This window comes from Gopherus flavomarginatus, chromosome 1 (genome assembly GCF_025201925.1).
Source record: "Gopherus flavomarginatus isolate rGopFla2 chromosome 1, rGopFla2.mat.asm, whole genome shotgun sequence".
In the NCBI taxonomy this organism is placed as follows: domain Eukaryota; kingdom Metazoa; phylum Chordata; order Testudines; family Testudinidae; genus Gopherus; species Gopherus flavomarginatus.
In genome coordinates, this window is record NC_066617.1 from 249323025 (window position 1) to 249346733 (window position 23709).

General features: G+C 40.0%; 1 protein-coding gene across 2 annotated transcripts in view; it reads left to right on the forward strand.

Annotated features, from left to right (window-relative positions):
• The window catches only part of TMEM131 (transmembrane protein 131), a 177336-nt gene that overhangs the window by 126509 nt on the left and 27118 nt on the right, over window positions 1–23709 (forward strand). For both annotated transcript variants that reach the window (XM_050931968.1, XM_050931969.1), the window contains exons 19-31: window positions 980–1066; window positions 3643–3795; window positions 4689–4764; window positions 4858–4975; window positions 8453–8591; window positions 8738–8847; window positions 9330–9396; window positions 11014–11165; window positions 13675–13817; window positions 15103–15289; window positions 16584–16769; window positions 18700–18858; window positions 19581–20176. In XM_050931968.1, coding sequence (XP_050787925.1) covers window positions 980–1066; window positions 3643–3795; window positions 4689–4764; window positions 4858–4975; window positions 8453–8591; window positions 8738–8847; window positions 9330–9396; window positions 11014–11165; window positions 13675–13817; window positions 15103–15289; window positions 16584–16769; window positions 18700–18858; window positions 19581–20176 — 2173 coding nt within the window. The remainder of the gene's footprint in view (window positions 1–979; window positions 1067–3642; window positions 3796–4688; window positions 4765–4857; window positions 4976–8452; window positions 8592–8737; window positions 8848–9329; window positions 9397–11013; window positions 11166–13674; window positions 13818–15102; window positions 15290–16583; window positions 16770–18699; window positions 18859–19580; window positions 20177–23709) is intronic.

Below are 23709 nucleotides of genomic sequence, written 5' to 3' on the forward strand. Positions count from 1 at the left end.
AGAGGAGTAACCTTGAAGCATATAATGGGATCCCTTTCATTTTTAACAACATTTGGCTGTAACTTTCAATGATTTTGTGTGTGTTGATATAGCATATTATAAACTATATTGTGAACATTGTGTTTGTTTTTGTGCGTTTATGGAGTCAGGAAGGGTTGTAGTTTATTCTGAATGCAGCTGCAGAAAAAGGGGCTCTTTTAGAAGTCTTCTAGTATTCTGTATTTGGCAGAAATAATAATGGCATTTGTTTGCATATGCACAGATGCATACATATTTGACCCTCTGGGCAATTGTAAAATCTGAAGCTGTTTGGTTTTTTCCTGTGTGCACACACGTTTCAGTCTTGTTCTGATTGTGAGAACTTTGTTGCACTGATATCTGTTCATCTTTAATACTACTTTTATATATTCCGATCCCTAAAACAGACATTTGCATCTACAGCTTAATATTTTACCACGATTTATAGTGCTTCTAGAGCAGTTTAATATTTCCTTTGTAAACATAGGTGCAGTATTTTTAAGAAGATGTCATTGTATTTTCCAAGGGGGAAAAAATGCCCATTGGAAAGTTTGTAACTTGTTTGTATGTTTTATTCTGCATTGTATGCAGTTTGAGTTGCATATAAATTAATAGAATGTGTGTGATTAAGGAAAAATGGATTTCTTAATATTTTTCATGATAAACTTTTGACCTGAGGAGTTTTCTTTTAGAAAATTGGCTGAGGAATCAAAATATTTGGCTGGATGATGAGACTTTAAAATAATCATCCTTGCATTAAACTTGACACACTTGGTTGTCCTGTCATTATGCCAAGTCTGTTGGCTTGATTATATGTACATATGAAACATGAATAATAGAACTTCAGATTTTTAGAAAATGTGTTGATGTAACTAAAAACAGAAATAAAAGGATGAATAGATGGACATATAAATATTCCACTTGGAGAAGATGTATTACTAAACTTCTCTTGTTCTTTCAGATTTTGACAATTCCTGTGAAGGCTGTAATTGCTGTGGGTTCACTGACTTGCTCCCCTAAACACATTCACCTTCCGCCTTCCTTTCCAGTAAGATATTTTGTTGACAATATTTTCTTTCTTCACATCCTTTTCAGGAGCAACTTCCTTTGATTTGCTTCATGACTTCTGAATTGCTATGCTGTAGGGAACAGTGGTGATTATTCTTAAGCTCTCATTAGCTGGCACTATAAAAACTCGTATCATCCCAGATAGTAGACATAACACACACCTCAACTCACCTTTTATTGTATCACTTGAAGAGAGCCTGGGATATTGACTCCTGGCCCAGACTTGGCTTTCTATTCAGCTTCATTCTGATGTAGCTGTACTCAATTGTTTTCTCCATCATTCCTCCTGTGTTAGTGCCAGGAATGAGAGAGAGGCATCTAATTATCAGGTATATCTCTGGATTTCTGAGATCTTCAGAAGAAAGACTATGAAACCAAAGAAACTCTTAAATTGGCCAATTTACAAAAACACAAAATTAGTTGTATGTTTAGCATTGTTTTCCAACCTGGAGATGGGTCGCCCCAAAGGGGATATGTGGAACAGTACAGGAACAATACAGCAAGGAAGCTGTATGATCCTGGATCCACTTTAATCTCTCTGTAGACACACGATGACTGCTTGTGGAGATCTGCTTATCTTTCATCTCTCTACTTCTGCTGCAGTCTTCATGCACTGAGCCCCAGAAGCATCTGATTTTGTACAGGGCTGTGTGTCAGGGAGCAGCCCATTAACCAGATTTTATGTTCTCTGCTCCTGTGGCATTTGGCACAACCATGGGATCTCGTGCAGCCTGGCCCAGCTGTGAGCCATGAATGGATGATCACCCAGTCTGAACAGCATGTAGCCTTCTGATGGGTAGCAAACCAAGGAGGAGGGAGAATCATCAGGGAAAGGAATACAAAAACTAAAAGTGCAGGGGGAGAGAGAGATCAGAGAGGAGAGATGCTAGCACAGGACCACTGTAGGGGTGCTTTATTGCAAGGGAGTGAGTTGAATAAAGGATGGGAATTGGATTTTTAAGATTTTTTTGTATGGCTGTCGGCTCACAAAGGGGATCGTTCAGCTGTATAGTCTCTTCTTGTTGGTAATCACTGTACAGGTTTAGGACAGTGTTTTGATTTAAAAAAAAACTTATTAGTTTTTGCTAAAGACTTTACTGGAGTCCCAAATTGCCCATTTAATAAAAGATGGGTGTATCTGCAGGACTCCATACATGAGGCTCTGGCACAGTCATTTCTTCCTGCTATGGAATGTGTCCATTTGTCAGGACAAAGCGATGTAGTAAACTGTCCCTTCATGCACCAGTCATCACTTTTGAAAAATTATTTTTCTTGTTTGTGACACTTCAAGAATTTCCTGAGCCTACAGCCATCATTGTGGCTTGCAAGCCCACAGCTGTGACTTACCCCCGTTCCTCACCCCAGCTCTGGCACTGAGATATATAAAAGGTAAATCTCAGATTTCATTTGAGGGAAGGATGCAAGTTTCTAGTCCTTTTTCTTGCAATAAAACCTCAAAGACATAATTTATTTGCATCTGTCTATATTCTTTGGTGAATGCTGAAAGGTGGTCACTGATCTTGACTAAAGATCACAGGTTATTTATATTCTCCTTCACGTTCACCAGCATTGACCTTTGCAGTGAGTGGAAAAACATTATCCCAGGTCCCGTGATTTTTGTTAGGATCTCAGAGTAGTTTGTGGCTATGGGGGGCTGTAGCATCTATACTGCCAGAGATGGCAGTTAGGACAATCACAATTTCCAGCTAAGCCAGCCTCTACTGAGCATCCGTGATGGCTTTTTGCCAGAAGAGGGAGTATCTCAATGAGTGCCAGCATGGCATAGTGAAATAGACACAGGATGGAGAACATGGGGCTCAAGCATTCTAATCAGGGCTCTGCAGATGATAGCTGTGTCATCTAACTCTGCTTTAAAATTGTGGCATGTTACTTACCTGCTTTATAGAGGGAGGATCATGACTAGAGCTGGAACAAAAACATGGAATTTCAAAACTTTTCTGTGAAACATCTATTTGTTTCTCATACATATTGATGAAAGTTTCATTCTCTTTTTTGGCCATCTCTGGTTGTGATGTTTTAGTAGTAGTGTTTTTAAAGCACTATATGTGTTGTAAATTTCACCATATATGTACTCGCAACCCAGCAGTAGCTGAGGGCCTACTGGATTCCAGAATTCTACTTTATTGTGCCTTTCAAAATACTTCTAAATGTTCGCAGCTATGCACAAGTTCCATCACAAGCAGCTGGTTCCCCTTCTGCCTTAGGGCTGGGGGAACCTAAAATCCAGCCCCTGGTCTCTCTTTTGTCACCTATAATGTAAAAGGAGTCAGATAAATTTGGGGAGTATCTCAAAATATCATCTACCTAATCCTCCTGAAAATACTTAGGGTGGTTCTCTGCATTGTACTGTGATATACTGGGAGAGGAATTGGCTCTGTTTTGGGAGAGCAGAATGAAAAATTGTTCAGGCCTCCCCCAAAATGCTGAGGTAGGTAAATGCTACGTATGTAGGTAGATGTCTGATGGCTTGCCCACTGTGTGTTGTGAGTGGGAAAAATGTATACAGTATAACTTTTTTCCTTTCCTTTCCTTTAGGGGAAAATAGTTCATCAGAGTTTAAATATTATGAATTCCTTCTCTCAGAAGGTGAAAATACAATATGTACGCTCTCTGTCCAAAGATGTACGGTTTTATTACAAGAGATTGAGGAGCAATAAAGAAGATTTAGAGCCAGGAAAAAAATCAAAGGTTGGAAAGTTTTTTGTGTATTCATACTAATAGGCAGTTTTTCTTTAAATGTAACACATTGATAATTTTGCAGTTATTCATAGAATCAAGAATATCAGGGTTGGAAGGGACATCAGGAGGTCATCTAGTCCAACCCCCTGCTCAAAGCAGGACCAATCCCCAACTAAATCATCCCAGCCAGGGCTTTGTCAAGCCTGACCTTAAAAACCTCTAAGGAAGGAGATTCCACCACCTCCCTAGGTAACCCATTCCAGTGCTTCACCACCCTCCTAGTGAAGAAGTTTTTCCTAATATCCAACTAAACCTCCCCCACTACAACTTGAGACCATTGCTCCTTTTCTGTCATCTGCTACCACTGAGAACAGCCTAGCTCCATCCTCTTTGGAACCCTGTTTCAGGTAGTTGAAAGCAGCTATCAAATCCTCCCTCATTCTTCTCTTCTGCAGAGTAAATAATCCCATTTCCTTCAGCCTCTCCTCATAAATCATGTGTTCTAGTCCCCTAATCATTTTTGTTGCCCTCTGCTGGACTCTCTCCAATTTTTCCCCATCCTCCTTGTAGCGTGGGGCCCAAAACTGGACACAGTACTCCAGATGAAGTCTCACCAATGCCAAATAGAGGGGAATGATCACATCCCTCGATCTGCTGGCAATGCTCCTACTTATGTAGCCCAAAATGCCATTAGCCTTCTTGGCAACAAGGGTACACTGACTCATATCCAGCTTCTCGTCCACTGTAACCCCTGGGTTCTTTTCTGAAGAACTGCTAGCTAGCCACTTGGTCCCTAGTCTGTAGCAGTGCATGGGATTCGTCCATCCTAAATGCAGGAATTTTTCTCTGTTTTAGTCATCAGAGATGCTTGCTTCATTTAATTGTTCTTGTACAATTTGCAGATAGCAAATATTTATTTTGATCCTGGTTTACATTGTGGGAATCACTGTTACGTTGGATTGCCTTTCTTAGGTAAATGTAAGTAATTTTCATTTTTGTAATTAAAATCTCATTTTATTCTCCTCCCCCCTTAATATTGAAGTGTATAAAAGTATGGTTTTTGTTTTTTAGCTGAACCTAAAGTTCAGCACAGCTTAACGATGCAAGAAGATGCATGGGATTCGGATTGGGATTTGCATGAGAACTTGTTCAGAGTGTGGGCAGGAATCAGCGAGAACTCAGGTCATAGGTGAGTGTATATTTGCCCTGTGGCCTGTGAATCACTTGATCCTTTTTGTTTTGTGTTTACAGCGTTGAATTCTTGTGTTGCCAGAGAAGGGCAAGGAATAATTGCTAGGTTTGTTCTTCTAAAAGAGTTTGAAGCGGGGGAAAATGACATTTTTCTCAAGGTGCTATGTTTGGCTTAGATCAGTGGTCATCAAACTTTTTTTTTCTGAAGACTACTTGAAAATTGAGAGGTTCTTGGTGGGTCACTTAATGATCTTTCCAAATGTTGTTGGTACGGTTAGCGAACTATTGTAAAGCACTTCAGATAAAGGCGCTATATTAAAAAGTTAATCATTAACGTTTTTTGTTCTACAAACAAAAGCACACAACTCATATATTTTAATATCAGTAGTCTTACCTTTCTAATGCAATGAATGTGCCCTCTCTCCCCCTTGATGGCAGCCCCTGAGCTGGGGCTGGGAAAGGGGGTGTGTGTCTCCCTCTCTCCCCTGCTGTGGCAGCCTCCAAGCTGAAGCTGGGAAGGAGGGGGGGGGGTCTCCCTCCAGCAGCCACAGCCCTGGAGCTGAGGAAAGTCGCCTCTTTCTCTAGCCGCCACAGCCCTGCACATCCCAAGTTCCCCTCGCCCCCTCTTCTTACCCCACTGCTCTTTCACACCTACCCCCTACCCCCCCCCACGGCTACCACCTCACCTTTCATGTGCGTCTTCTCCAGGGGCCAGGCACCTAATTAGTGGAGTCATGCATGCACAGCTCCGCTGATTAGGTGGGTGGCTGTTCATTCTCTCATGTGCAGCCACCCAGGCGTGCACCTTAGAGGAAACTATCAACGGACAACCTGAATGGAGCTCGCAGACCACTGGTGATCCACGGACCAGAGTTTGAGAACCTCTGGCTTAGGTAGATCAACTAGTGTGAATTTGTAGTTGACTATCTTTCTTTGTAAACTAGAAGGCTAAAGGAAACCCCAGCTTACACAGTATTCCTAAAATATGTGGTATTGCTTGTGCAAAGTAGCTGCTGTGCTCCTGTTTATCTAGTTTATCTCCTTTTGCCGCTGTACTGAGATTACTCTATTCACCACTGAAAAGTAGAAATCTTTTAGTTTGGTGTAAAGTATTTTGGGATACTTTTTTGAAAGGTGTTATATGGAGTGTGATGATAATGACTAAAAACATTCAAACTAATGTCTAAGAAGTTGAACTGTTTTGTGGTGCTACTGTGCTCTGCTAAAAGCATCTGCTATATTTCATGCATGAAATGGCTGCTTTTCAATGGTGGATAATACGTTCTATGTCTCAGAAGGGTATTGTGTGGATTAGTTAATGTTGGCAAAGTGCTTTTGAGATCCTATTTATTGTGATAATATCCATTTTAACTTGGAATTTATTAATGTTCTAGACTTTGTGAAAACACAAAAAGACTTAACATAAGTATTGAAATATTGCAATAGAACTATATCAACAGCATAACAAAAGTGCCTGCCACATCCCTTGGAAAGCACAACAGTAACTCTTAAAGGAAGGGAAATATGACCCTGTCAGAATTCCCTGATATTATCTACTTTTTGCAGTTTACATTAAAGGCTAAACTATTTGAGGAAGAGAGAAAGCAATACAGGAAAACACATCTCCAAATAGTTACATGATACAATGAATGTGTAAAGCCCTCTAAATTCAGTTAAAGAAACAAATAATACAGAGAAACTTTAAACAAAGAAGCAAAGAATCCTGTGGCACCTTATAGACTAACAGACGTTTTGGAGCATGAGCTTTCGTGGGTGAATACCCACTTCCTTGCATCTGAAGAAGTGGGTATTCACCCACGAAAGCTCATGCTCCAAAACGTCTGTTAGTCTATAAGGTGCCACAGGATTCTTTGCTGCTTTTACAGATCCAGACTAACACGGCTACCCTCTGATACTTTAAACAAAGAATAGAGCATGCTCGGTCTGAATACTGGACTAACCTGACTGGTACTAAAGCCATGCCAACAGAAGGCCTTGGCTGAGGAGCCTGAGACCTATTGTCCATATCTCCAGTGCTCCTACCTGCCTACTGAATCTCTACACCAGCTAGTAAGTTTTATTTGGGTGTTGGGCTACTCTGTCCCTTACTAGGTGAGAATCTCTTTGGCCTGGTCTGACAACTCATTACACTTATCCTTCAGTTCCATTTTCTCCCTAAGCTTGTGCTCTGCATCTTTCAGCATGACAGTGGAGCCCAGAAGAGTGAGTGCACTGAGCAGCTGGGCCAGAGAAGGGACTATCACTGGGGCAAGAGGAAAACTGAATTAGGGATACAGAAAAATTTAACAGCTTAGTCCAGTTAGACTAGATGACTAATGCCCTGTCTCAAATTGGAATCAAATTGCAACTGCATCGGGGGCAAACATGTATCCTCAGTACTGCCATCTCTCGGCATTCAAATATCATGACTCAGGCCTCAGTAAATCATGATTTCATTAATTCATGAGGTTTAACATAAATACAGATGCTCGCCACGTTATGCAAACTTGACTTACAGAAATCCAGACTTAACGGAAAAAATTCCATGTACACTTTTTTTTTTTTTTTTTTTTGGCATAATTATCGGAGATACATTCCTGACTTAACAAAATTCAACTTATGCAAGGTGTTCCAGAACGGAATGCTTGCATAAGTCGGGGAGCTTCTGTATGAGATTCTTTTCACTTACTTTCTGGATTGGACATTTAGGGTTCACTTAGGTCAGATTGTTCAGATTTTTCTCTACAGCCATGGGATTTGGAAACTTTGTGAAAATCTTAACTTTCATTAAAATCACCTGACTCCAGGATCTGGTGCTGAAGAACACCGGATATCCTGAGACTTGTGATAAAATGGTGGTAGTTGGCATTGCTGTAACATGGTTCACTGTGTGTCCTGTATTTATGACATAGTTTGTGAAGCTGTATAGCTGAAGCTATGCCATATTGGACCAGTGTTTAAAAACAGCTAATGTTTATAAAAGTAACTTTGCATATCCACTCGTGGGTTTAATGCTGTTTGACCCTGTTTACACTGGACAGCCAAACAGTATTAGAAAAGGATTCAACAGTAACTGTTTACTCTAACTCCCCTTTTTGCACCACTGTAGTCAGAGCCTTAGTCATGGTCTCGCTACCATAAAACACCTTTGTAACAAAAGAGTACTCTGGTAATTGAAGGAGGCATGGGAGGAACAAAACAAGAAAGCACAGAATATTCTGCAAAGATATGACAGCACAGACAGTGTGGTTGTGTTGTCCCTTTGTGCTTTCCTTTTCTTATAACTGAAATAGCAGTAAGTTCAGGTAAAGATCAAATGTCTGACAAACGTAAAAATATATTGAAGAGTGGTGCATTCCAAAATAATTATACATTTTCTAGAGTGCATGGAAAGTTAACAAAATGTTGTTGTTTTTTTAGGCTATCGCCATTCCACTATCACAAGGTGGATTTTATAACTTTTTTTCTTTTCTAGATTGAGTGCCATGTTTGAAGTGGACACAGATCTCCAGAAGGATGTAATATTGAAAATCACAGCTGAACTGGCCTGGCCATCCATACTCAGTTCACCACGCCATTTAAGTTTCCCACTTACTAATACCAACAGCTCATCGGTAAGTGTGTGTGTGTGTGTGTGTTAATAGGATCATTTTACAGTGACTAAGCATATTTTGAAATAGGTCTTCACATTTGGAAAAGTTCACTATATTCACAATTAATATGAATGTAAATGTTTGTCAAATTGTTGCTTTTGTAATAGGAGGAAGAAATTATTCTAGAAAACCCAGCAGATGTTCCTGTCTGTGTTCAATTCCTTCCTTTAGCTCTGTATTCCAATCCATCATCTTTTGTAGACAAATTAATAGAGCGGTAAGTATTGTTTGGAATATTTTAACTCCTCTTGCTTTGATGCCAAATGTGCTACTTGCAGGGAGGTGGGGGGAAATCAGTGCAGTATTTATCAACAGCAGTTGTGCTGTAGAGAGAATTCAGAGCTTTAGTATAAATGGGAAATGAAAAGCTAAAGAAACTTTAGTACACTTTCATTGCCAGCCATCAGTTTGGGGCAAAGCTGGTGAGCTAAACAAATGCTTCAGATTTTCCTCTTTGGAATGCAGAGTGGAGAAAGGAGAGACCAAGCAAAATAAGAAAAATAAGTGGCCATTTTATCTGTGTATCTTCATTATAGTCATCTTAATATAAATCCTGGTGCTTTTGGTTAGTGTTGAAATCCATAAATTATTTCAAATTGTTATAAAGCCCATATTGTCAATTATGTGAATTTCATAAATATCTGTATATCCTATCTCACTGTAATATAGTTTGGTAAGAAGTATATGTTTATATTTTAGGTTTAACTTGAGTAAGTCAACAAATTTCAATTTGAGGACACTAGAATTCCAGGTTTCCAGAAACTCTGTAAGTTATTTCAGAACACTTCCTTCTTTTCTAATGTTTTTACATAGCCACACAAATATTGTATAATAAAAATACTGCCATAGAGTCTTCAAAGTTATGAATGGCATGTGATGTTTGTTGGATATGTTAATAGAAATTGCAGAGCAATTTTCCTGCAAGATTAGTGTGTAATTCAAATTTATTTTTTTTCCAGTAGGTTTATTCTTTTATGTAATTATAGAACTTAAAGACGAAAAATATCTGTTGGCTTATTTTATTCATCCCCTTACTGTTATATAAGTATTCCATACAATATATTCTTGGATGCTAGTTTTAAATACTCAGGTGGTGGGACATCTGTCACTTCACTTTTCATTCAGAATTTTGTGACAGTCTAAACTTTACTTGTGATCCCCCTAAGCAGATGTTCTCTTCGAATGTATAAATATTTATTCTTTTCCCTCCAATTAGTCAGTTTTTAGCTAAGCTATACCTAGTTACTTATTTCAGGGGTTCTCAACCTTTTTCTTTCTCAGGTCCCTCCAACATGCTATAAAATCTCCATGGCCGACTGCCACAACTGTTTTTCTGCATATAAAAGCCAGAGATGGCATTAGGGAGGAGCAAGCAGGGCAATAGCCCAGGACTCCACACCACAGAGCGCCTCGCAAAGCTAAGATGCTCAGGCTTCAGCTTCAGCTCTGGATCACAGGGCTCAGGGTCCTGGGCTTCAGCCTCATGCAATGGGGCTTCGGCTTTCTGCCCTGGGTCTCAGCAAGTCTAATGCCAGCCCTGCTTGGCAGGCCCCCTGAAACCTGCTTGTGGCCCCTCAGGGGGCCCGGACCCCTGGTTGAGAACCACTGACTTATTTTACTATCGTCTCATAAATCAGTGCTTTCTTACAGTAAGATCAAGATCAGGAAAAGGTCACTTGAGAAATTTTTAGAAATATTAGATTTGTGTCCTCCTTTTACATTGGTAATACTTAGCCCGTCTACCTCAAAATGTGTTCTGAAGATTTAATAATTGTAGAGCACTTTGAAGATGTGAAGCACTATATAATTGCAAAGTAATAATATTAGTGTTAGAGATGCACATGAAACAACCCCCTGAATACCCTGTCCTCTGAGGGTTTTAGGAACCCAGGTGAGTGTTTTGTAGCTCAGATTGCTTGTGGTGAATAATCCAGTTGCACTGCTTTGAACTTATATATATAATATAGCATTTTTTTGTGCTGTAGATCTCTTGTTTTTCTGTTAAAGGCTATGATAGCTTAAAAATAAAAATAACAAATGTTGCATATCAACTGGTGGCAGAATAGCAGCTGCAACCTGTTCTTTTTGCCTGATCAAACTCTCATTGACTTAAGACTATTTGAGGCACTTCCAGTTCATGTTGGACACTCTTGTGAATAAATGTTTATGTATTTTTTAAAAGAAAAACTTTTTTTCTGTTACCCTTTAAGTCTAACAGAGAATTAGAAGACTTTAAAAGGCTACTTAAGTATTTAAACAACTTCATCAGGAAGCATGTTTTGATATAAGAATTTTTTAGAAAATATAGTTTGTATGTACTCAGTGGAATCTATGCAAAATTCCCTAATTTTTATAAGTGGTTTTTATTTTTCATTGTCTTAAGGTTCAGCCATTGCAGAGCACTACAGGATTTGCAGAGGGTCTATCTCGACATTCGGTTTTAAACATAGTTTTAAAGCCTGGAGAGCGAAAATCTGTCAAAGTAAAATTTACTCCAATTCTTAATAAGACTGTTTCATCATTAATTATCATCAGGTATGGTAGGTCTCTGAATTAGGTTTGAGTTAATTAGGTTCTTATTTATGTGTAGGTTACACATTTGACCACTTGTGACCAATAAATTGTCCCATTGTTTCAAGATTAATTGTGGAATCTCCAGGTTTGAAATGATGGGTTTAGTTTGTATACATTACCTTATGATTTATAATGGTCAAAGGCATTCAGTTCATATCTTCAAATATTCATTCAAATATTGCAGATATGTTTTCTACATTAAGATGTTTAGATTCTTTTCAAGTTCATCTATACCAGGGGTTGGTCAACCTATGGCACACGTGCAAAAGATGGCACGCGTGCCAATTTTTAATGGCACGCGGCTGCCTGCTGGGACTCCGTGTGCCATTAAAAATCCTGCCAACACAGCAAGCCGCGGGGTCCGCGGTCCCAGGCTGGAGCGCTGACCTGAGCGCAGCAAGCCGCCAGCCCCTTCCCCGCCTCCCCCAAGAGCCCTTCCACCGCGCGCGCGGCGCTCTGGGGGCTGGGGCTGGGGCTGGGGCTGGGGCTGGGGCTGGGGCTGGGGCTGCGCACTCCCGCAGGGCAGCGTTTGGCTCCCCGCTCATCCGGAGTCCTGCCGCCACTCGCACAGCGCTCTGAGGGGTGAGGTGGAGCAGGGCTGCGCACGTGGCGGCGGCAGGGCTCCGGATGAGCGGGGAGTCTCATGGTAAGAGGGCCAGGCGGGGGCAGTCAAGGGACAGGGAGCAGGGTGGGATCCCGGGGGGGTGGTTAGGGGCGGAGGTCTCTGGAGGGGGCAGTCAGGGAGCAGGGGGGCGGTTGGATGGGTCATGGGAGTCCCGGGGTCTGTTGGGGGGTGGATAGGGGTCAGGGCAGTCAGGGAACAGGGAGCAAGGAGGGTCCTGGGGGAGCAGTTATGGTGGGGGGGATCTCTGGAGGGGATGGTCAGGGGACAAGGAGCTCGGGGGGGTTGGATGAGTCGGGAGTTCTGGGGGTCCTGTCAGGAGGCAGGGGTGTGGAGAGGAGTTGGGGCAGGTAGAGAGCAGGGGGGGGCTGGATGGGTCCAGAGTTCTAGGGGGTCCTGTCAGGGGGTGGGGAGCAGTTGGATGGGGCATGGGAGTCCAGGGGGTCTGTCTGGGTGCGGAGGTGTGGATAAGGGTTAGGGCAGTCAGGGGACAGGCATGGGGTAGGATCCTAGGGGGGCAGTCAGGGGACAAGGAGCGGTGGGGTTGGGGATTCTGGGGGGGGCAGTCACCCAGCCCTCTGCCCTGAGTCCTGACCCCCCCACACACACACACACCCCCAGGCCCCTGCCCTGAGCCCTCTACCACTCGAACCCCAGCCCTGACTCTGGCACCCCCACACATACCCAACCCCCCCCCCCACATCCCATGCACCCCGCACATCCCCATCCCCATCCCCACCCCCACCCTGAGCACCAAACGGGAGTCACATTCCCACCTGCACCCCTCACACCAAATGGGAGCTGCCCAGGTAAGTGCCCCCACACCAAAAACTCCTGCCCCAACCCTGAGCCCCCTCCTTCATTCTAGCTCCTGGCCAGACCCTTCACCCCCAGCCCTGTGCTCAGTGCACTCCCACACTCAGCTCAGTGCAGAGAAGGGAAGAGAATGGGCCAGAACCAGGGAGAAGTTAGGTATCCACTGTATGTGGGCAGGGCCGGGACCCCAGACCGGCAGTGGGCTGAGCGGGTCCTGATACCCCTGAGTGGCAGTGGGCTGAGCTGCTCAGCCCACAGCCGGTCTGGGGTCCCTGCTGCTGGCCCTGCACAGCCCGCTGCCGGTCGGGGGTTCTGGCTGTCAGACCCTTCCCAGCTGGGGTCCCAGATTCAGGCCCCACTCAGCCCACTGCCGACTGAGGTGAACAGAACCCCAGACCAGCAGTAGGCTGAGCGGGCTGGTGGTGTAAGATCAACATTTTAATTTAATTTTAAATGAAGCTGCTTAAACGTTTTGAAAACCTTGTTTATTTTACAATACAACACTAGTTTGTTATATATAGGCTTGTAGAGAGAGACCTGCTAAAAAAGCATTAAAATGTATTACCGGCTCGCGAAACCTTAAATTAGAGTGAATAAATGAAAACTCGGCACACCACTTCTGAAAGGTTGCCGACCCCTGTTCTATACTTTCTGTATTGAAAGTAGGGACTTGTCAAACACTATTTTTCCTAAAATATTCTTGCTGTGAGAAGTCGAGAGTTTAAAGAAGTGTGTTTACTGTTTGAAAGAAGCATGTAGGAGATTTGCAGTTCTAAGTGTTGTTGATAAAATTTTATAACTAAATCATGAGTTTCTTCACTAAAGCTTAGTATGCGTTGTGTTGGTTACTGCAGCCCTTAACCTGCAAACACTTACTTTGCATGGGAATTGTGAGTGAGATTACTCATACACATAAAACTGTTCTAGGATTGGGAGGTAATGTAATATAGTTTGTGAACATGTTTGAGAGAGCAATGGAGTGCATATTTATTTTGCTAAAAGTTTCTTCTTTCCCCTCTTCTCTTTATACAGAAATAATTTGACTGTAATAGATGCTATAATGGTACAAGGCCAAGGAACAACTGAAAGCCTCAGGGTTGCAGGCAAGCCTCCAGGTCCAGGAAGTTCATTACGTTTTAAGATCACTGAATCATCATTAAAAGACTGTTCAGAAAGTGAGTATTCTATGAAGACCTATTACACTGAACAGAAAATCTCATGACATCTGATGTATACAACTACGAATATCTGCAGTAACTAGAAAATACCACTTTCCTGTTTTATAACGCCTAGATGAAATGAATCTCTACAAATATGTAAAATGTGTGAATATGTGGCTGATGTACCTTGACAAATACTGTATTTCAATATACAAGCAATATTTCTGAACAAAATTTTTTATTTTCATAGTGTCTTCAGCATTTGGCCATTGTGAACAGATTGATTAAGAAATGTAAACATACAGATAAAGGTCTGTCCAATGTTACTTTAGTTTAAAGTGATGGATACTAGAGACTATATAACCTCAATTTTTAAGAGAAAAAGAATGAAAACAGACAAAAGTAACAGAAAACCCTCTACAATGGCCCTGGATCTCTCAATCGGAGAATAGGTGAACCAAGGCAGCAACCAGCCCTCTGTCTTCCTGAATCCTTTAGCAACCCTCCACGCGAACAATTTGTGTAGGGGGCAGGGAAGGGAGAGGGTAGAGGAATTGGGGCTGAAGAACTATTCAAGAAGATTTGTCTCTCAGCCTTTGGCAGAGATCCATAGTATTTCTTGATGGATGGTCATGAAAATCCTTCTCCATTGAGTGATGTGTAGAAAACTCAGTTGAAGTTCAAAACTCAGATCCTACCTCTAAACATGCCTCACATTGGTTTTCCACTAGCAGTGTAAATTCTTAAAAGGCGATATTCCTCTTAATAATGCTGACTTTGATGTCTTTGATGTCATCCATGAGCTTTATTTTCAGGATAGAAAAGAATTTAGTGTTAGAGTACAGATAATACTACACATGCTATCTGAAAGTAATGTTTACAACCTTCAGTTAAATGCTGCTAGTACAGGAACTGTGTACAGAAGCAAAGTAGATGCAGTGAACAATAGTTTACACCACTACACAGATGGGGGACGGGTTATAAGCAATATTAGTCTCAATAGATTAGCTTTCTCCAGGTTTTTTGTGAGGGAATAGAATGCTCTGGAATTGGACAAAAACCATTCTACTTGATAACCATCTGACACTGCTTGCAGAGACCTCTGTTTTAACATCTTGTCCAAAGGTCAGCACTTCGACCACCCACCACTTCCCTGATGCATGTATTTCCTGGTATCTCTGTTGGGCTTAAAGTGAGGATGGTACTAACAGAACTTTGCAAGCATTTTTTGTAGATAATGAATTTACTGCACTGTAGTGACTTAACACAGTCCTAATTGCTTTGTTCTATATCTTTTTAGAAATGAAATTAAAAGAACCAAATTTCACACTGAAAAGAACATTCAAAGTGGAGAACACAGGACAGCTTCAGATTAATGTGAAGTCCATGGAAATCAGCGGATATACATGTGAAGGATATGGATTTAAAGTTGTTAACTGTCAAGAGTTTGCACTAAGTGCCAATGCCTCTAAAGACATTGTTATATTGTAAGTACATTGTTGAAGAGTGAGGCCATTTTCCTCATGTAGATCATTTGAGAATACTCTTGCATTAGAAAATGTATGTACAAAGCTTTACTCAGTAAGAAATCGGTGTTGATTAAATCCTTTTTTTCATTTAAACTTTTTGAGTTGCTTAATTTTCTTCTGTACGAACAAAAATTGTGAAACTTCCTTTCCTTTCTAAAAGTGGAACAAACTTTGTTTGTAAGAACCTATTAAAGAGATTTCACAGCTGAGTACAGTGTTGTATTTACTGGTCATAAAACAGTTTGCTGTAAATTTGGAACTGTATAAACAGAGGCATATTAAGACAACTTCATTCAGGATATCGTAGAATATAGACATAGATGAACATATCCTTGTGGTTAATTGCAGTGTGTACTGAAAAGGATCCCTCTGTGTATTATGAGCGACCCTATCATAATGTACAGCATTTTAACCCTGCAGGCTTTGTGTATGCTGCACTGACTGAAATTGTAGTGGGTGTTTTAATCAAGAATTGGCTACAGAAAGGACCCCTCTGCTCCAGAAATGATCTTTGGGCCCTGGTTGTATTTAATGCCTCTTTTGTATACTAATTGATTAGCCTTTACTAAAAATTCATAACATTTAAGACTGTAAAGGAGCATTTTAATTAACTAGTCTGGCCTGCTATGTGACACAGGCCACAGAATTTCACCCATTAATACCTGCATAAAGCTCAACAATTAGTGATGAGACTACAGCATAGCTTTCTAGAAAGATATTCAGTCTTGACTTGAAGATGAAGTTTCCACTTTTCTTGGTAATCTGTTTCATTGCTTAATTACTGTCGCTCTTAAATTTTGCATTTTTTGCATAATTTTAGTTTGATTTTTAGTTTGATTTTTTTTTTCTTAATGAAAAAAATGGGTCCAAATTTAATTCCAACCATTGTATCTAGTTGGCTTCATCTGCTAGATAAATCTGCCCTCTGGTATTGGCTTAATTCTAGGCCTTCTCTCTTACAGAATACATTCGTTCTATGTATGTACTTAGAGACTGATTTCATTGTCTTTTAAGTTATTTGAATTATAGCCATAGGTACTGTTTGGCTAAGGTGTCTGGGAGACTAGTGATCATCCTACTGATTCAGTCAGTTTCAGCAAAAACCTCCTCAAGTTACAGCCATTGCAGTCGCTATTATCTTTTTAAAATATGAAAAGGATGAATAATGCAAATTATTTAGAACTTAAAACTGTCTTACTGGATTTAGTCTTAAAATATGGACAGGTGTAACAATCTGCATTTACTTTTTCAGGTTTACACCAGATTTCACTGCTTCCAGAGTCATTCGTGAACTGAAGTTCATTACAGCAGGAGGTTCTGAATTTATATTTGTGTTGAATGCATCTCTTCCATATCATATGTTAGCAACATGTGCAGAAGCCCTGCCCAGACCCAGCTGGGAGCTGGCACTGTACATAATCATCTCAGGAATAATGAGGTATGAGTTGCTTGTACCTGCATAATGTACATGGAGTTGTCTGAGTTTGAATACAAAATACAAAGGGTAGATGCTTTGATTTTAGTATAATTTAGGATACATTTTGTATACAGTGCAATTGGTAATTGATGTAAAATGTATTATGGTAAGATGAAGTTAAGAACAAACAGGTGCAAACTACTGTGGATTTTGTGCCAACACCATGACATTGGGAATTCTAACTGTCTGTGAAAAACTAGTGCAAAATACAGCATATGTTTGCCCAGAACATCTTTGCTAAGATCAAATATTGCACTCCTATTAACCATGGTGATGTGTGGTTGTTTATAGCTGTAACTAAGCCAGACTTGAACCAAGTTGGGGATTGGTCCTGCTTTGAGCAGGGAGTTGGACTAGATGACCATCTGAGATCCCTTCCAACCCTAATATTCTAGGATTCTGTGATAAGTTAGGAATTGAGGCAACGTTGTTAAACATGGCTTCTTTTGGAGATGAGAAGTCGCTCTTCCACAGTGCAGCACCTTAGGGAGATATGAAACAGTGACTTAGATGAGTTCAGCTGCAAATGCCTTTTGAATGATTTAATTCTGCTACCATCTTCATATGTGATAGACAACTGGTGATACTAATAATGGAATTTCTGAGAACCTGGAGGGCATTGTTGAGTCATATGTAAAACATTTAAAATAGAGTATCATCAGTTAGTGAAGTTACGTAATAGCAAATGTATACACCGGACAACAAAGCACATTTTGCTAGGCAGCATACAGACACGTAGTGAAATAGTCCCTTCCAGGAAGAGCTTATAATCTAAATAGATAAAACAAAGAATGTAGCGGGAGAGAGAGGTGCACACAGAGGTGAAGTAAGTTGCTCAAGGTCACAACTCAGATCGGTGGCAAAGCTGGGTGTGGAACCTGGGTCTCTTGACTTTCAGTCCAGTACCTCCCCCATTTCTCACTATATTCCTTATATTGTAATTACAAACAGAAATGAAAATAAATTTGTTTTGCAATTTCACTGTATTGAAACACTAATGACTGAGTATAGCTAAAATATCAACAGTAAAACTGTAAAAATAAGAACTGAATGATGGAAACAGAAGAGAACTTTTTTTTACTCAAGCAACAGTGTGTTATATAAACACACAAACACACTTTTTTTCTCTCAGTACAATCACTTGCTGTGTGTATTCAATAGTACTTTTAGTTTGCACACTAAATCTGTTGACAATATTTTAGTCCATCTAGTATATTTTAATTACACAATGGCATTTTTACCCAAGAATTAAAATTTCTTCAGTTTTCTGTGCATTAAATCAGATGCTAACCTGTTCACCTCCCCTCATCGCTCTCACTCTTCCTCCATTGAAAGTGTGGTTTTGACAGGAAACAGTAGCTAAGGCCAAAATTCTTCCCTCTTGTATAGAATATTGATGAATTTATCTGAAGATGTTTCCCTGTTGTTGTTGTTTGATTAATCTGTTTTCCTTAACTCTTTTATTGCATCTTTGTGAAAAACTTTTTTGTGAATTGGTACTTCATTTCACTCAATGGAAATATCAAGAAGCTGTCAAAAATTTGGAAGAAGGAGACGAGACCATGCTGATTTGAAACAAGTTAACTTCTGCTTCAGAAACCTTTTTCCATAGCTTTTTGGTTTGGGGATCATATGTATATCTTGTCTTTGCACTTTAATTGTAAATCCCATAATAATATGTGTACATTGAGGGGTTAAATAGGTGTATGTGTTATGCTGGGATTTTGCTCTTTAGAGCAACATATAAAATTGCTTTTTTGGGTACTGTTCACCTTTTACTTTTGATTTGTTGGCAGAAGATGCATCTTCTTTGTCTTGTTGCATTCAGGCTCATCACCCCTAACCCGATGACAACAAAATCAATGCTTTTTTTTACTTCTATTCCCTGTAGTGTACTCTTTCTCTTGGTAATTGGAACAGCATATTTAGATGCTCAAGGAATTTGGGAGCCATTCAGGAGGCACCTGTCCTTTGAGGCATCAAACCCGCCCTTTGATATGGGAAGGCCATTTGATCTCAGGAGAATAGTTGGAATTTCATCTGACGGAAAGTAAGTGTACACACATTTGAATAAGGCCACTTGGAAAGGAACATTTCTTCATAGTACAGGAGACTAATCAGGGTCACCCTCCTAACAAAAGGGGCTGGTAATTTAGCAATAACTTAAGAGGGCATCCAAATAGTGTGGGGAGGGTGGAGGAATTCCTACTTTTTTGTGAAAATCAACTTAGTAAATTACATACTACCTGTTAGAAAAACAGAAAGTGTATAATGCAACAGACTGGGGCAAGAGTGTCTCTCCTTAAGGCTCTCTGCCTAGGGCAGAGGTAGTCAATAGGTGGGCCGTGGCTGAAATCTGGACTGCCAGATACTTTTGAACAGACTGTGAAATCTTTTCATTTACTACAACTTCTTGTTGCAATGTGAAAAATGTTTCTCTGGAGTCTGGACCTTGACTATACCTTTACAAAAAATAGACTACCCCGGGCCTCCTAGGGCTTTATTTGAAAAAGAAACTCCCCACACCAGTATTCCTTCTCACATGTACTATGTGTTGTTGCTGTGATTTGTCCACAAATGTAAATAAGTGAATAATGGATATTAAGTATTACTGACTTGTCACTTGAGCTTTAAGGGAGTTTTCATGTTACATTTCTGTGATAAATAAGCCAAGAACTGTGTAGTTCAGGATTACTAATTGATGTAATAACTCTTCTTATGTAGAGGAATATACACTTACTGTATATTTGAACACACTTGCTCTTCTTCCAGCTTGAATGCACCTGGATCGGACTCTAATCACAGTTCCTCCAGAGGAATCTATGTAGCAGGTGGTTCCTCATCACGATCCAGTGCAGGAAGTCACAAGCAATGCAATCCAACAGCACATCTGCACAGCAATAGAAATTCAGCTGATATTGAAAATGTCAAATCTAAAAACAATTCAAATGTTGCTAGCAGGACTTCCCTACAGACAGCTTCCATGCAGTCATCTAACAGAGGAGGTTCCCTTATCCTGGATTCAGGTGTTATAGCTCAGAATCATACAGCAGGCAGAAGATCCAGGGGGGCAAAGCAGAACCAGCAAACAAACCAGCAACATGCTCAAGTTCTCTTAGAGCAGCATTCACAACAGCCAACACCAACAGTGCCTCAGCAGCAAGAGCAACAGACTGAAAGTTCTTTGCCACAATCACCACTTCTTAACCCTTCACACTCAGAATGTACCAGCAACACAAGGCACAGCTCAGAGGATTCAGATATCGCTGGTCTGATAGAAACTATGGACAAAGAGTTTGACCACCCAGAGTCCCTGTCCCCAGATGTGTTTACAGAGCAGCCTCCATCTCCAGTAACAAAAAACAAAGGTAATACAACTCTGCTTTGCTTAATACGGGTGGCACATTATGACAGCCACAGAGTGAGCTTTGAGCCAGTAAATGTAAAGGTTACAGTTTCATAGTGTTGTAAGCTGCTAACTTCACAGCTGTACCAGAGCTTCATGCATGATCCTGAGTAGGGTTTATACACTTCCTTTCTGTCATTTGATAATTCTGGAATTGTCCATTCAACATTGGATAAACTTTCTTTTGCAAGTTTTATATGACATAGGTTTGTACTGAAAACAGGTGTCTGTGTGTGTGTGTGTGTGTGTGTGTGTGTATATATATATATATATGTATATATATATATATATATATATATGTATATATATATATATATATATATATATATATATATATATATATATATATATATATATATTTAGAAATCTTTGTAAATTACTATTCTTCTGGCTTCAGCCCTTTTAGCCTACAGTTAGTTTTGGGAAAGGGGGGTGGTTTCCCTAGTTTATTATGAAAACTGAAAAGTGGAGAATAGTGAATCAATACAGTACTATCACAATGGAATTCTTCATGCCTAGCACCTGCAGTTGTGACAGAAAGTCCTTAATGTTAGGAGGTCAACAAGTTAATAAATGGCACCTGCTTTATTTTAATTTTTATAAAGTGTGTTAATCTTGAAGCCAGGGTGCTTGTGGAGTTGTTTTTATGTGCACCTTTTGATTTTTCAAATGCTCTTGAAGTACATACCTCATGTGTTTTAGATTTTAGACAATTTTCAAAACAGATTTTGAGATTATTATTAGAAATTTATCCTCATGCTGTAAATATTTCGTTAGTGTAGCTTTTGATTACACTGATTGTCCAAAACTGTTTTCTAATTAGCCTGTTGAGTCTAACACACACATCTCTGATGGGTCACCCTAGTTACAAATTTAAATCTAGTATTCTTTTTAGTTGTTTGTTTGGTTTGGGGTTTTTTTGGGAGGTGGGACTCATTTAGGCAGTGTTGTTTACATGGAATATTGCTGATGCCTTTCCTACACGCTATATAAAATTCATTGGAGATGGATATTGGTGGGGGAAGAGAACAGAGGATACGGTTAGAAACCCTAAAATGACTGTGTAATCACAACAGATAAAGCAATTTAAACTTGTATTGTAATCATTAAAAAATACAGCAGAGTAACACAACATTGTTATGAACAGATGGTATTAAATATTCCTGCTGGATGCAAAGTTTTGGCTGTGCTTATGAATGAGATGCATCTAGGATTCCAGCAGTATCAGGGTCTAGTGGAACTATGGAGACTATACTTTTTATTTCTTAAGACTTGGAAACAAAATTGTTGTCTTTTTTAACAAATGAATGGCTAGTATGACTTAACTACCATTTTCATATCTGGTTCCTGGTTGGAACAATTCTCAGCAATTTGTATATTGGAAGATTATCTTAACATGTTCAGGATGAAAATAGTTGTTCCTAAATATTGTGAGTGCTGGTTATAAAGTTTTTATTTACCCATTTTTCAAGCAGTATGCACTGCGTAATCACTTGCTAGTTTGTTGTCTAACAGTTTCAGCAGAAGTCTAAATGAAGTTAGAACATTTCACATAACTCCTAATGAATTATTTATAAGACACATGTCCATTTTTTCTCTTGTAACTTTTTCCTAATTCTAAACACCTTCAGATAAGTCTGTACTTCTATAAAAAAAAATCCCTTTAGTAGCGTTGGTCATTTCTGTTTGAGAGTGAGGCTACAATGGATGCTTTTATTTTTTTTCTCTGCTTTCAGACAAGCAGTTTTATGGTGTTAACTTTTCATCTTCCCAAACCAACAAAATGCATTTATATATAAAAAGCCCTTCATCCTTAGAAAAGTCTACACAAAACTAATATTTACTATACAGTTTTGAGTTATACAATTTGAATACTCAGTGCAATACATAATAAAACTTGTCCATTTCCAATCTTTCTGTAATACACTTTTTAAAATTTCTTCATTGAGATATTTGCTTCATCCATTAGGGCTTGGATTTTAAAAAATTGGGGCCCGATTCTTCAAGCAGTTGTGCATGTAACTATGCATATACCCAAATATTTGCATAATCAGCCTCTTATGAGATAAAATTTGTGCCATGGTATCTAGCTAAGGAGTATCACTTCTGTAAAGTCTTGCGGCAGCTGTTTCTCAGTCTATAAACTAGTCCTTCAGTGATAGTACACTCTCAAAGTCTGAAGTTTGTTTGTGAACTATCAGGACCTTGTCTGATTCTGTTATATGAAATTGCACAAGAAAAAATACAGGATTTTTTTTGTCATAAGTATAATTTCGAGAGATTATACCTTATATAACTTCTCTATATGTGAAAGCTTAGGAATGTTAGAACAGACACGTCAGGCTGATGGAACTAGATTCTGATTGGTCAGCACCCATGAAAACGTGTTGCTTTGGGAAATCCTGATTATTATTTTTTTTAATAGTTCACTGAGTTTATTAGTATGAAAGATGCAGTTTGACAGCAACTTTTTGAATGTTTGATTTTGTTCAAATGTTTATGTAGGATTGATCAAATACTGTTGTATCCAGAATGTGGTGGTCTAACATGGAAAAAAAAATATCAGAATAGAGAAATTAGTTCCATTATAGAGGAACCAGACTCTTAAGGGGTCTTACAGTATTTTAGAGAGCATTATCAGAGTGAAAATGTGTATTAAACAAATTTCCTTACTTATCCTAGAGAGAGAAGGTAGGTGAGGTAATGTCTTTTATTGTACCAGCTTCTGCTGTTGAAAGAAACATGCTTTGGAGCCACTCAGAGCTCTTCTTCAGGTCTGGGAAAGGAACTCCCAACCTCACAGCAGAACTGCAAGGTTGAACAGATTGTTTAGCATAAGTAATTATTACTTATATTGTAATGGACCATTCAAGATAGAGTGGCCTGTTAAGACCTCTGGAGTCATAGGACAAAAAGTGGGGGTTAGTGGATAAGCCATAATAAGTTGGTCCAATAAAAGATATTAACTCACCTAACTTGTGTCTCTAATATCCTGGGGCCACCGTGGCCACTGCATACTTACCTACCCTACTAATAATTTACTATAAAAATGAATGGAATTTTTAAACATTTATCTGGTGAATAGACTTTCCCAGTTTCAAATTCTTGTGCCGTAACACAATGAAGCAAACAGTACAAGGGTTATTTTTGTTAAAAGTACACTGCTACCCCGCTGTAACGCGACCCGATATAACACGGGTTCACATATAGTGCGGTAGCAGCAGGGCTCCAGTGGCGCTTTAAAGCGTCCGGGGCTCTTGCTCCTGTGGGGAGCCCCAGGCCCTTTAAGTCACCGCCGGAGCCCTGCTGCTGCTACCCCAGGGCTGCGGCGCTGGGGCTGGGCTGGCGATTTAAAGGTCCATGGGCTGCTGCAGAGAGCCCCGAGCCCTTTAATTCACCGCTGGAGCCCTGCCGCTGCTACCTCGGGGCTGCGTCAGCAGGGCTCCGCCAGCAATTTAAAGGGCCTGGGGCTCCCCAAATCACTGCTGCAGCCCT